The sequence below is a fragment of the Halichoeres trimaculatus genome, unplaced genomic scaffold (genome assembly GCF_033239565.1).
Source record: "Halichoeres trimaculatus isolate MK-OKI-2021-1 unplaced genomic scaffold, fHalTri1.1 fHalTri1_scaffold_20, whole genome shotgun sequence".
Lineage (NCBI taxonomy): Eukaryota > Metazoa > Chordata > Actinopteri > Labriformes > Labridae > Halichoeres > Halichoeres trimaculatus.
This window is the reverse complement of record NW_027437198.1, coordinates 27,582,704-27,593,789: the sequence shown is the minus strand read 5'-3', so window position 1 is coordinate 27,593,789 and position 11,086 is coordinate 27,582,704. Positions and strand designations below refer to the sequence as shown.

At 38.2% G+C, this 11,086-nt stretch overlaps 3 protein-coding genes across 3 annotated transcripts in view; 2 read left to right on the top strand and 1 right to left on the bottom strand.

Annotated features, from left to right (window-relative positions):
- Positions 1-812, bottom strand: part of LOC141810115 (UNC93-like protein MFSD11) — a 13,073-nt gene extending 12,261 nt beyond the window's left edge. The window contains exon 1 of the mRNA XM_074697461.1: positions 204-812. Within this exon, the coding sequence (XP_074553562.1) occupies positions 204-293 (90 nt within the window). The 5' untranslated portion in view covers positions 294-812. The remainder of the gene's footprint in view (positions 1-203) is intronic.
- Positions 813-2,373: 1,561 nt separating this feature from the next.
- On the top strand, positions 2,374-8,253 carry ubfd1 (ubiquitin family domain containing 1). Its single transcript, XM_074695872.1, has 7 exons — positions 2,374-2,496; positions 4,779-5,051; positions 5,137-5,345; positions 5,425-5,490; positions 5,569-5,674; positions 5,762-5,844; positions 7,842-8,253. Exons 1-7 carry the CDS (start codon positions 2,481-2,483, stop codon positions 7,950-7,952), a joined length of 864 nt encoding a protein of 287 aa, XP_074551973.1. The 5' UTR covers positions 2,374-2,480; the 3' UTR covers positions 7,953-8,253.
- Positions 8,254-9,090: 837 nt separating this feature from the next.
- rmi2 (RecQ mediated genome instability 2) lies at positions 9,091-11,072 on the top strand. Its single transcript, XM_074696649.1, has 2 exons — positions 9,091-9,443; positions 10,646-11,072. Exons 1-2 carry the CDS (start codon positions 9,164-9,166, stop codon positions 10,795-10,797), a joined length of 432 nt encoding a protein of 143 aa, XP_074552750.1. The 5' UTR covers positions 9,091-9,163; the 3' UTR covers positions 10,798-11,072.
- The last annotated feature ends 14 nt before the right edge of the window (positions 11,073-11,086 follow it).

Genomic DNA, 11,086 nt, shown 5'->3' with positions numbered 1-11,086 from the left:
TTTAAATAACTTGAAATAAGACATTTATGTGGCTCAGATTAAGTCTAAAAAGTCATTTTCCACTGACAATAAGACAAAAACGCTTGGTAAGAAAAGTTCAAGTTGTGCGTAAAGCGTTTTGCATGCGTCAGTAAATCTGTTCAGGTCATTACCACAGAGGAAGGAGTGTCTACCAGAGCAGATTGTGGACTTTACTTTCTCACCTCTATGTTTCCTGTGGTGGTGAAGGCGGTGAAGATGAACAGAAATCCCAAACCCAGAACGACAACGTTGAAAGTCCTGAAGTCTGCCATGGCGCTTTCTCAACAACACATGTCACAGCAGTTAGCTCAGGGTCAGCGCAGTTTGAGCTACACATGTAGGACAGTCATCCTAACAAAGCCTCTCTCTGGAGTCAACAGTTAGTTTTCAGTCTCAGTTTGAGGCGCAGGCAGCAGCAGAGTCAGGGGGAGGCTGGGACACAGACAGTAACACTGACAGGAACACAGCACAGCACTTCCCTCCGATCAGACCGAGGACGCATGACAACTTGTGACTTTTATTAGAGCCAATTTTTTCCCTCTTCCCTTTTCTTCTTCTTCTTCTTCGTCATGATTGCCCCATCCTCTGTTTAATGCCCCCTCTCGTCTCTTCTCCAGGAACTTCTTCTTCTGGCGCACTTTGTTGTCCTTTACGCTCACTCAGCTTTGCTGCCTTCCAGAGGAAACTAAGAGGATTATCCCTTTAAAAACTGTCACCTGGACTAAGAACACCTACCGAGTTCACTTCATGGCATGAAACTTCAACAGAGTGAGGAAAAGTGCTCGTATTTAAGATAGAGAAAACGTTTCTTCTTTTAGAGCCTCGGGAACTCACCAGGAACTTTATCAGCTGCGTCCAAAGTTCGAGACATCAAAATACTGTGATTTAAATCACATGTCTGCAGCTTCCACATGACAACAGAAAATAGTCTGGTAGCAAATTTCTGTTGTAATGTTATAGAAAAGAAGTTGAACGAACACCGCCTATCGCTGGTGTGTTCGTGTCATTTAAGTCCAGCGCAGGTTCAGATTGATTCAAATACTTTAATGAAATTATGCTAATTCAATCAAGTGTCCATTCTTCATGACTCTCAATGCTACTTCTCCCATTGAGTTTTCATTGTCGTTTCAATTGCGTTTTTTTATTATATTAAGTTATTATTATTATTATTATTATTATTATTATTATTATTATTATTATTATTTTGTTGTTTTTTTTTACAATTATATTAATATATATTTATATATTAAGATACAGGTGACAAAAAGCATTTTTTATTATCATAAAAAATTATCATTAATAATAAACTTATTTATTTAATCATACATATATATATATATATATATATATATATATATATATATATATATATATATATATATATATATATATGTATATATATTAAAAAGTTTGACCAACACTACAGACGTGTGCGCAATAAAAATCCAACTGAATACGAGTAGAAGAAATAAATAAGAGGAAAAAAAGTAGTAAATTTTTCAGGGAAATATAAACCATTTTAACAATTAAAAAGATATATATTAATTTTTATATGATGAAAGAAAAATCCTCACCAAGATACTTATTAAAATGGTTCACCGTCTTGATACTTTTTTGGTATCACTGAAGTTAAAGGATCCAAAATATATTTTAAATTCTTGTTAACCCCCCCCCCCCCCCCCCCCCCCCCAAAAAAAAAAAAACAGGAAAATAGGGGAAGCATTTTTCCAATTTACATTTGAAAATATGAGATGTGCCACACCATAAAAAAATTTAAATTTTCAATAAGTTATTTGTCTTTGTTCAGAGGGCTTAGTGAGTTTAGTTCCAGGGAGTTGAATTGCCGGGGTTTGAGATTTTTCGTTGTTACCTGTAGTTGGCGATGATGCGCGTGTTAAGCTTCAAAACGAAGAAAGAAGAAAAAACCCACCAATCACAGTTGAGTAAAATGCCACCTCTCTGTGCTGTACCTGTGCTGCCAAATAACAAAGACGCTTCACAATTCAAGAGAGTTCAGTGCCACTTACATCCGGGTATTTAAAACTCCTTCATATACTTAAACTTAATTATTTTTCAGTTTTCTGCTAAATCACCAAAAATGTAGCGTTATACTTTACAGCTTCTGAATACATATTTATGACCTAATATTTTATAGGAAAATTAATTCATCTGTTTTTTTGCCGACCACATTTTTTCGTGGCGCATGCGCACTATCATCGCCTCGCTCTTTAACGGCTGACCGAAAGTGTTAACGCTGAAATGTTGTGGCGGTGAGTCAAGCTACACTCGTTATTGCGGTGATAAAATCAGACATTATCTGTGTGTTTGTGCTGTCACGGGTTCTTCTTTGATTTCAAACCGGACGTTGGTTATCGTGGACCTCTGCTTCCTGAGTGTCAGACCTCCTCTTGCTCTCTATACACTCTTTGTTCAGCTACAACAGATTGTACACAATCATCATGGCGACCCAGGATGGTGAGTAGTCAGATAATAACGCGTTTTATTCTAATTATTTTACATTGAGCCTGAACGTGATCGATCCACAGACACGTCCCACAGCCTGGCGTGTTAATATCTGACTTTTTTCATGTGATAGTGGGTTAAATTTCCTGTTTCTTTAATGTTATTCTTCCTCAGGCTGGTCAGTAGCAGCTAACGTTAACGCTTGCTAACGTTACTCAGATACAGCTTCTTTCCCAGGGGCTGAACTGTTATTAAAATGAAGCTGCAGTGTTTGGGGATGACTGGTTTAAACCATCTTATATTGAGATGAATTCATGTGGTGAGGTCGTGAGAGGTAACGGTTTATCTCTAACTGACAGCACGTTACGTGAACCTCACCAGTTCGTTTCCAGTAAGGCCAGCCGTATTAACTTACAGGATCCAGAGCAGACCCAGTCTCTATTACACCGTCTGTTTATGATCGGGCTGTTTGTGCCAGATGTAGCCCTGTGACTGCTGCGAAGATTGGAAAATAAAAATAAAAATAAAAAATGGACCAACGATGGAAAGAGCCAGAAAGACCCAGAGAAGAAAAGCGAAAGCACTCTTTGTGTCAGTGTGTGAGCTGTGGACTCACCGCCCTGTCCCCATGTTTCTCTGTTTCTCTGCGTGTTTTGAAGAGTATGAGCAGAGTTCACTCAACAACTATCAGCTGCTTTAAACATTAAAAGATAGCCTCAGGAATCAAGACTGAAGTCATTTAAATTTATCTGATTATTCAACAAATTTTCCAGTAAATCAAGATACTGCTCTGGTTTCAAAATGTCTGCACTGAAAGGTTAAATAACAAAATTTATTTTCTTTAGAAGTGAAACCACAAGTTGAGATGGGTTTTCCCCTACAACTCACATTTATTATCATCTTTTTAAATGGAAATCTAGGGATGGGTACTGAATTAGGTACTTTTATAGGCACCAACCAGTTTCCATTAAAAGTACCTGGTACTGATTCACGTAAAATCAAACGGTATCATGTTTAGGTACCTAAACGCATCCTTGTGACTGTGAGAGAGTGGAAGAGTAGGAGAATTTCCATGCTAGACATGAACACAGCATTGCAAGCATAAGAATAAATGTGTTAAATTGAAAATAATTTAATTTTTTTTTTATGTATTTTTTAACACATAGGCACACAAAAGTACCAAAAATTGGGACCGTTGAGTACCGATACTGATTGCTAGGTACTGGCAAAATTTTCTGAAACTTATAAAAGTTTCAAAATAATTGAAAACTGAAAAATTGAAAAATAAAATGTTTGTTGAATTCTATGCTTAGTTAAAAAAATATGAAAAGATATCTAAACAAGAATGTGCAAAAATTTTCAGGAAAAATCTAGTTTTTTTATTTTTATTATTATTTATAAATTTGCAAAAATTTCATAAAAACAATAAAATTACAAAAACATTGCAAAAAAATTTAGACTAATTCAAAAAATTCAAAATTAAAAAAAAAATCAAAATTTGCAAAAAGGGTAGAAAATTTAAAATTTGCAAAATTTTCTGAAACTTATTAAATTTGCAAAAAAGTTTAAAATTGAAAATTGAAAAATAAAAAAATAAAATGTGATAATTCTATTCTTAGTAAAAAAAAAAAAAATAGGTATATGTACTGTATCATTTCTAATGTGAAATGTACCCGTCCCTATGGTAAACTCTTTTATTTTACTCGTGTTATGAGAGTTAATAATTCAAGAAAAGTTTCTGTACTAACAAATTAAACTGAAGAACACAGTTTTGATCAGAATCAGGTTTTATTACCACGTACATTTGCACATACAATGAATTTGATTCGGTGTATTAGTTCCAACAAGTAACAAGGAAAAAGTAACGTGACTAACAACTGAGCAACTGCTTAAATAAAACACAATTACAAGCTATACGCTCTGTAAAATAGAATATAGAAAAGGTTAAGACACAAAATATAAAAATATCCAAAAATATAAAAAAAAAACTTTAAGGATATTTACATAAAAAAAGTTAAGTAGGTGTTTATGTAACAAATAAGAGGGGGTTGTGAGGAAAAAGTAGTTTTTGTATCAACATTTTCAAACTGAATTCAAACTTTATTAACCTGTATCATATTGTCACATAAGAAAACAAACTTAAAGTTTTCCTCGGACCACAGATAGTCTTGTGTACCCTGTGTGTCCTCTGGACGTCTTTAAACTTGAAGACACTTGTGCATCCCAGCTTTTGAAACATGTCAGGTGTGTTTCTGAGTTCTTGGATCCAGTCCAGTGTTTCCCTTCTCTCTCAGGATGTGAAGAAGTCATAATGGAAACCGAGGTGAAGCCAAAGGAAGCTGAAGCAGCGTGTGAAGGTGCTGAAAAGGTTGACACAGAAAGTACGTCCCTCTCCGAGGCAGGAGACCCCACAACTCAGGAATCTAGTATTAGCAACGGGGACGGCGCAGACGAGGATCGGGAGATGGTGGACGTGAAGATCATCTGGAACAAGAAAAAGTACGATCTGAAAATCCCCATCGATGACACCGGAGCCAAACTGAAAGAAAGCATCCATTCACTCACCGGTGAGACAAACACACAGATCCAGGATCAGTGGATCCTCTGAGAGTTAGAGCTTTAACGCCTCCTCCTTCTCCTCCTCCTCCACAGGTCTTCCACCTGCCATGCAGAAAGTCATGTACAAAGGGTTGCTCCCAGAGGACAAGACGCTACGGGAGATAAAGGTCACAAACGGAGCCAAGATAATGGTGGTAGGATCGACAATAAACGATGTTTTAGCTGTGAATACACCCAAAGAGGTCGTGCAGCAGGAAGTCAAAGCCGAAGAGAACAAGAAGGAGCCTTTATGCAGGCAAAAGGTAAAAAGATCAAAGATTCAGTTTAATGTTCCTGATGTTTCAGAAAGTCTGATGATTTCAAACTATCCTGTTATTTCAGCAACACAGGAAAGTTCTGGACAAAGGTAAACCTGACGACATAATGACATCGATCAAAGGAACAAAGGTGAGACAGGAGGAAGAGATTCTGTTTCTGTTTGTTTGGCTCGATCCTTTTAACCAAACCGTGTTTCTGCGCCCACAGGAACGATTACCAACAGTGCCTTTATCCGGGATGTTCAACAAGTCCGGAGGAAAAGTTCGACTCACATTCAAACTGGAGCAGGATCAGCTGTGGATCGGCACGAAGGGTGAGGTTACCGCCGGTTTCTGTGACCGCGCTGGCTCAGCCTCAGAGGAGGAAGTCCTCATGTTTTATTCTGTTTTCACCTCCGCAGAGAGGACGGAGAAAGTCCCCATGGGCTCCATTAAAAACGTAGTGTCTGAACCCATCGAAGGCCACGAGGACTATCACATGATGGTAACGGCTTTTTCTGCTTCTACGTTCATGTCGCTGCTGTGGATGTTTGTTTACATCGAAGCCTCTTCCATCCGTGTGTGAACGTGGTGTGAACGAATGACTGGAGGAATCCTAAAGTCCATTTATCATAAAGTTTTTTTGTATTTTCTTTTAGCGACAACAGTAGATTTATTTCCTCCGTCCCTCCGTTCTGTAAAAGTGAAGCTTTGTGTTGTGCAGCTGCAGTCACTGTAGTTTGTGTGCATCAGATTGATGGGGCCATCTTTCGCTGTTTTGGGCTCTGCAGCCGAGCGGGAAATGTCACTGCTTTCTCTGCATTAACCTTTCTGTCTAAAGGCACTTCTCTTCTTCTCTGTCAGAGAAAAAACACAAGTCCCACAACCAGTAACTTAATTGAATCGAGTTGTCTCGTCGAGATCAAGTTGTGTTTTTCGCCGAACAAAGCGAGGTGTCAGTGCCGCATTGATTCAACACATACAGAGCTGAGGATAATGTATTACAGCTGCGTTGATGCTCCTCTCTGCTGAGTCACTTTGTAACACGGTCTCAGACTGATGGCGTTACAATGAGCGCAGTCTCCAACAGGAAGTTAGATGGAAATAAATGAGATATGAACTAAACCAGAGGAGCTGTCAAACTGAAACAACAATACAGTGACTTTATGTTGGTTTCCCACTAAAGCAACAGTAGCTGACTTGGTGAATACACTCCAAAAAACATGATCTTATCAAATGTTTTGATTGTTATACTTAATATGAGCCACATTCAGCTGGTTAGTTTAGAAAAATGTTTTGTGTCAAGGTATTTAAAGCCAAAATGAGGTCTTAAAACTCCCATCTCCTGCTCCTTTCCTGCAGTTTAATCTGGATCATTGATGTCTTCATGAAATGGTAGTAACATGTTTTGGTCCAAAAAGCCAATAAATCAAGCACAGCAGCATTGTTTCCAGGCTCTCATAGCCCCTCTGTTCAGAACGCTCTGATTTAGTGGGCGTGGCCTTCATATGTAAATGAGCCACCGCTGATACCGCCCCGCTCTTCCACGTCACTGAGAGCGGCGCCACGAGCTCCGAGTGCACAATGTTTAGAAAACAGAGAAGCTCCTTTACCGTAACATTACAGGCTAAAACAACAGGCTAACCGCAGCTAAAGTTAGCATCCTGAAGCTAACACAGAGACAGGGGGGACACTGAGGAAAAGCTCTTCCATCTGCTCCACAGCACACAGCATTTAAAATACTCACATTTCCAGGGTCCCAGGTTTGTTGGAGGATGGTTGGTAATGCGCCTGGATTCAGGACCAGTCTATTGGCTAGCCCTCTGTTGGACTGTCCAAAGTTGGAAAAGCAGTCGGCCGTGAAGTGACTAGCACACACATGCTCAGTTTTACTGAGTGTAGCTGGAACATTTCCTGATAAATGAACTCTAGACACTTAGTCTGTCTTCTTCTGAGATGGGAAGCTTGAGCATGGAGCGATGTGGCTGTTTACAGCCAAAAACAGAGCAGTGATGGCTCTTCAACTTTGACATTCTGGAGTCAAAAATTGGTCAGAAAAAGGGAATCGCTGACGTCAAATCCCCAAAATCCAAACAGCTGGTTTTAGGTCAGGATTTTACATTCACAAGCTCTACTAAGAACAGGTTTGGTCATTAAATATCACATTTTGTGGGCTGGGAGGAAAGACAAAGACCCACAAATTTCACCAAAAGACTCAATAAAGTGATTTTTGCAGAATATGGGACCTTTAATTGATTGTAATAAGTAAAAAAAATCTGCCAATGGATCAAGAGAAATTTGCTCAAAAATTTACTTGAAACTAGAATAATGTCTTAACTTTTCTCTGGTTCCATAAAACGACATTTTCTACTTAAGATAAGACAAAACACTTGATGAGAGTTGAGTTTTTTCCAGTTTTTAAAGGAAACAGAAGTCGGAGCAGCTCTCTGCAGCAGACCGTGATGTGTTGCTCTAATGTAATCCTGTCGTCTGCTTTCACAGGCTTTTCAGCTGGGTCCAACAGAAGCGTCTCAATATTGGGTCTACTGGGTGCCTGCACAGTTTGTCGATGCAATCAAAGACACAGTCCTTGGGAAATGGCAGTATTTCTAATGTGCCTCTTTTTTTGTGGATGAACTGGGACGGAGAGGACGAGTCAGTGAAAATCTAACTGGAGTCGGCGGCGAGGCCTAGGAACTTCTTGGAACGTGTTGGAAGGAACCTCTGGATGCCTACGGACTAATCATATTGTTTTTAGGTTCAAGGTGCACTATGTTGCAGCGTAACATTTCTCAGCCCTGTCGAGCATTCAAGGTTTTCTGCAATTCCAAGGGAAAATGATGAAACAATTGTACAGAAATTGCTAACATTTTTCTTCAGTTATTCTTAAAGAAATAAAACTTATTTAATGAAATGGACACAGCGAGTCGTTGTTTTCTTTCCTTTGCTGTTTGGTAACGCTGATACAGTTACAGGATGGGGATGTGTTCTGGATCTGATCACTTCAGGATTTTGTTAAAGGATCAGTGTCCTTACTCTACCAAACTTGGATTAAAGAAAAAAGTAAAAAATAAAAAAAAAGAGGACAAAAAGAGACAGAAATAGAAAGATTTTCTGATATTTATTGGTTAAATGGGTGGGAGATAAAATTAAAGCCTTTTAGTTTGATATCTGACTGGTAAATAATATGCATATTATTTACAGTTAATATTTTTTAAACAGATAAATGTAAAAGAGTGTATCCTATGGGACACTACAAGACCTCATTCTAACACAGAGTGATTTTTTTTCTTATTCTTGTTAAAATATTTTATTTATATCATTAATATAAAGAAATATGTGAAAGAGTGAACCACTTCCAGTTTCAGTCACTTTCCTCCGAGTCTTATTTCAGTAAAGGTTGATTTTAAAAAGCAACCCAAAGGAATTAAAGACACTTGTATTAAAAGCTGTAAAAAAAAAAAAAAAAAAAAAAAGATTAAAATAAGATATCAATCAATCAATCAAAATTTATTTATAGAGCACTAAAATAAATAGTAAAATAAGAAATAAAAGCAGATGAAAGAAAGCCACAATCATAAATATATAATAAAAACCTTTATTAAACTATTTTTTGCTATAGTCGTTAACGAGGAAATATTAAAACGCGATTTCATGCTCTTATTTTGAAGGACTCCAGACCGGAACTACTGGAAAATTCCGCCCACAACTTCCTGTAAACGTCAGATGAGGCGTGTATTTGGCGGGAATTTCGACCAATACACACCTGCCTCGTCCTCCTGGTCCATCAGCGAAGGTAAATCGAGGAGCAACAGCAGCTCGTGATGAACCGGACGCACGCGGAGCGGAAACGTCCTCCGCCCGTTAAAGTTCTTTCCGGTCAGCTGAGGACGGCGGAGAAGCGGGGGGCCGCAGACAGCGGGGAGGGGTGTGTGATCAAGCCGGGGAAGGGCCTCACTCTGCCGGTGTCCCTGGTGTGGATGCAGGGCACGGTGCTGGAGGTCCAGGTGGACAGAAACACGGTGCTGCTGGTGGACGAGACCGGAACCTTTACGGTCCAAGGTGTCAACAACATCCCCCGAGGGAAACCCTGTCTGAGCCAAGGTAAATAAACCGGTCCGGACTTTAATATGCGTTTTATTTCCTTAACCAGCTTTTATTTAGAGATCCTCTGAGATAACAACGAAGCTAAAGTGGATCAGATAGTTTTACTTTAAGTTAAAGTCTGGTTTTAAAATGTTCAGGCCTCAGTTTTAGAATGATTCTTTAATTATTATTTCTTAAAAGTCAAGTTTGCTCTTCAGAATTGACACCAGAATACAAGTTTGTGTTTATTATTTTCAGTATTTGTTCAAAATAATCATTAAAACATGACAAAGCTGTTATAAAAACTAGTTCTATAATTAATTTAGATAAAATAATTCACTTTGGGTGTGTCTGAGAAATCTGCATTAACTGTGTTACCCCTTAAAAAAACCCTATAAATTAGCAATGGTTTGCTCCAAAGTCACATGACCCCAATCAGCTGAGGTCCCATCCTTTTTGGTGTGAACCTTGAAGAAAGTGTGTCATGTTTCAGCTCCTCCTCATCAATATTTCATCAGAATGATTGTCTGTACATGGGGCGCATTAACTGTTCATCAACTGTGTTATCAACATTTTCTGCTCTTCTTACTATAGATGTTATAAAGACCAAACTGTGAAGAAAAGGAGCAGAAATATGAGCTGATGGAGGTCAGGTGGTGCCATGTTCTTTTTCTGGAAGAGTGGTCTGACACCTATACTTAAATAGGAGACATTTTTCTAAGTCATTCTGGAGCCACAAAATCAACTTTATCTTCACAATAAAGACTTTAAAGTGGATAAAACTTTGCAAAGTTAAAATCTAGTGAATTATTATCAAAACAAGAAGTTTCTTTTAATTTACAAAATCATAAATGTAATGTATTTTTAATTTTCCAAAATATGCTAAATAAATAAATAAATAAAATAAAATTAAAAAAAATCATAGATTAAAAAAATAAATAAAAATCAAAAAATGTGCAAAAACAGAATAAAAAATAAAATTTAAAAATTTAAAAAAGCAAAATTATACAAGAAAAAAAATTTCAAGAACTTTTATAATTTAGAAAATTTGACATTTTTTTTAACATTTGTCATCTTAAAAAATTTACAAAAATAAAAATGTCTGCAGTTAGCACCAGGGCCAAAAAATGGAGGAAATGTCGACTGTATTAGCATCACTAAATGTAGAGTTGTAGAGACAGGTTTCTCCTCTCATGCCACCATCCCTCTTCCTTTTCCAGGTAAATATGTCATGGTGATGGGCGTCATCGTCTCCCCCTCTCCAGAGCCGATCATCCGTGCCGTGAAGATGGCAGATCTCTCGGAGCACGCCGCGCTCCACAGACGGATGTGGAAGCTGGAGGTGCGGGAGCTGCAGAAGCTGCTGGCCTGAATGCTGCTGCGTGTGCGTGTGTGTGTGTGTGTGTGTGTGTGTGTGTGTGGACATCCTCACAGGACTGAGCAGAGGATTTAAAAAAACTGCAAGTCTAATGTGAGAAATGAGTGTTTCTACTCGGTGTGATGGTTATCCAGGTGGAGGGATGATCTCTGCTGTAATCTTCTCTAAATTATTCTCTCCTAAGTGATTCGCTGATGTTTAGAGAGGAAGTAACACCAGGGGCACCTTCCCTTTAAAAGTGACTCATCAGGAAATCTTCTTAGAGATGATGTTTGGACACTTT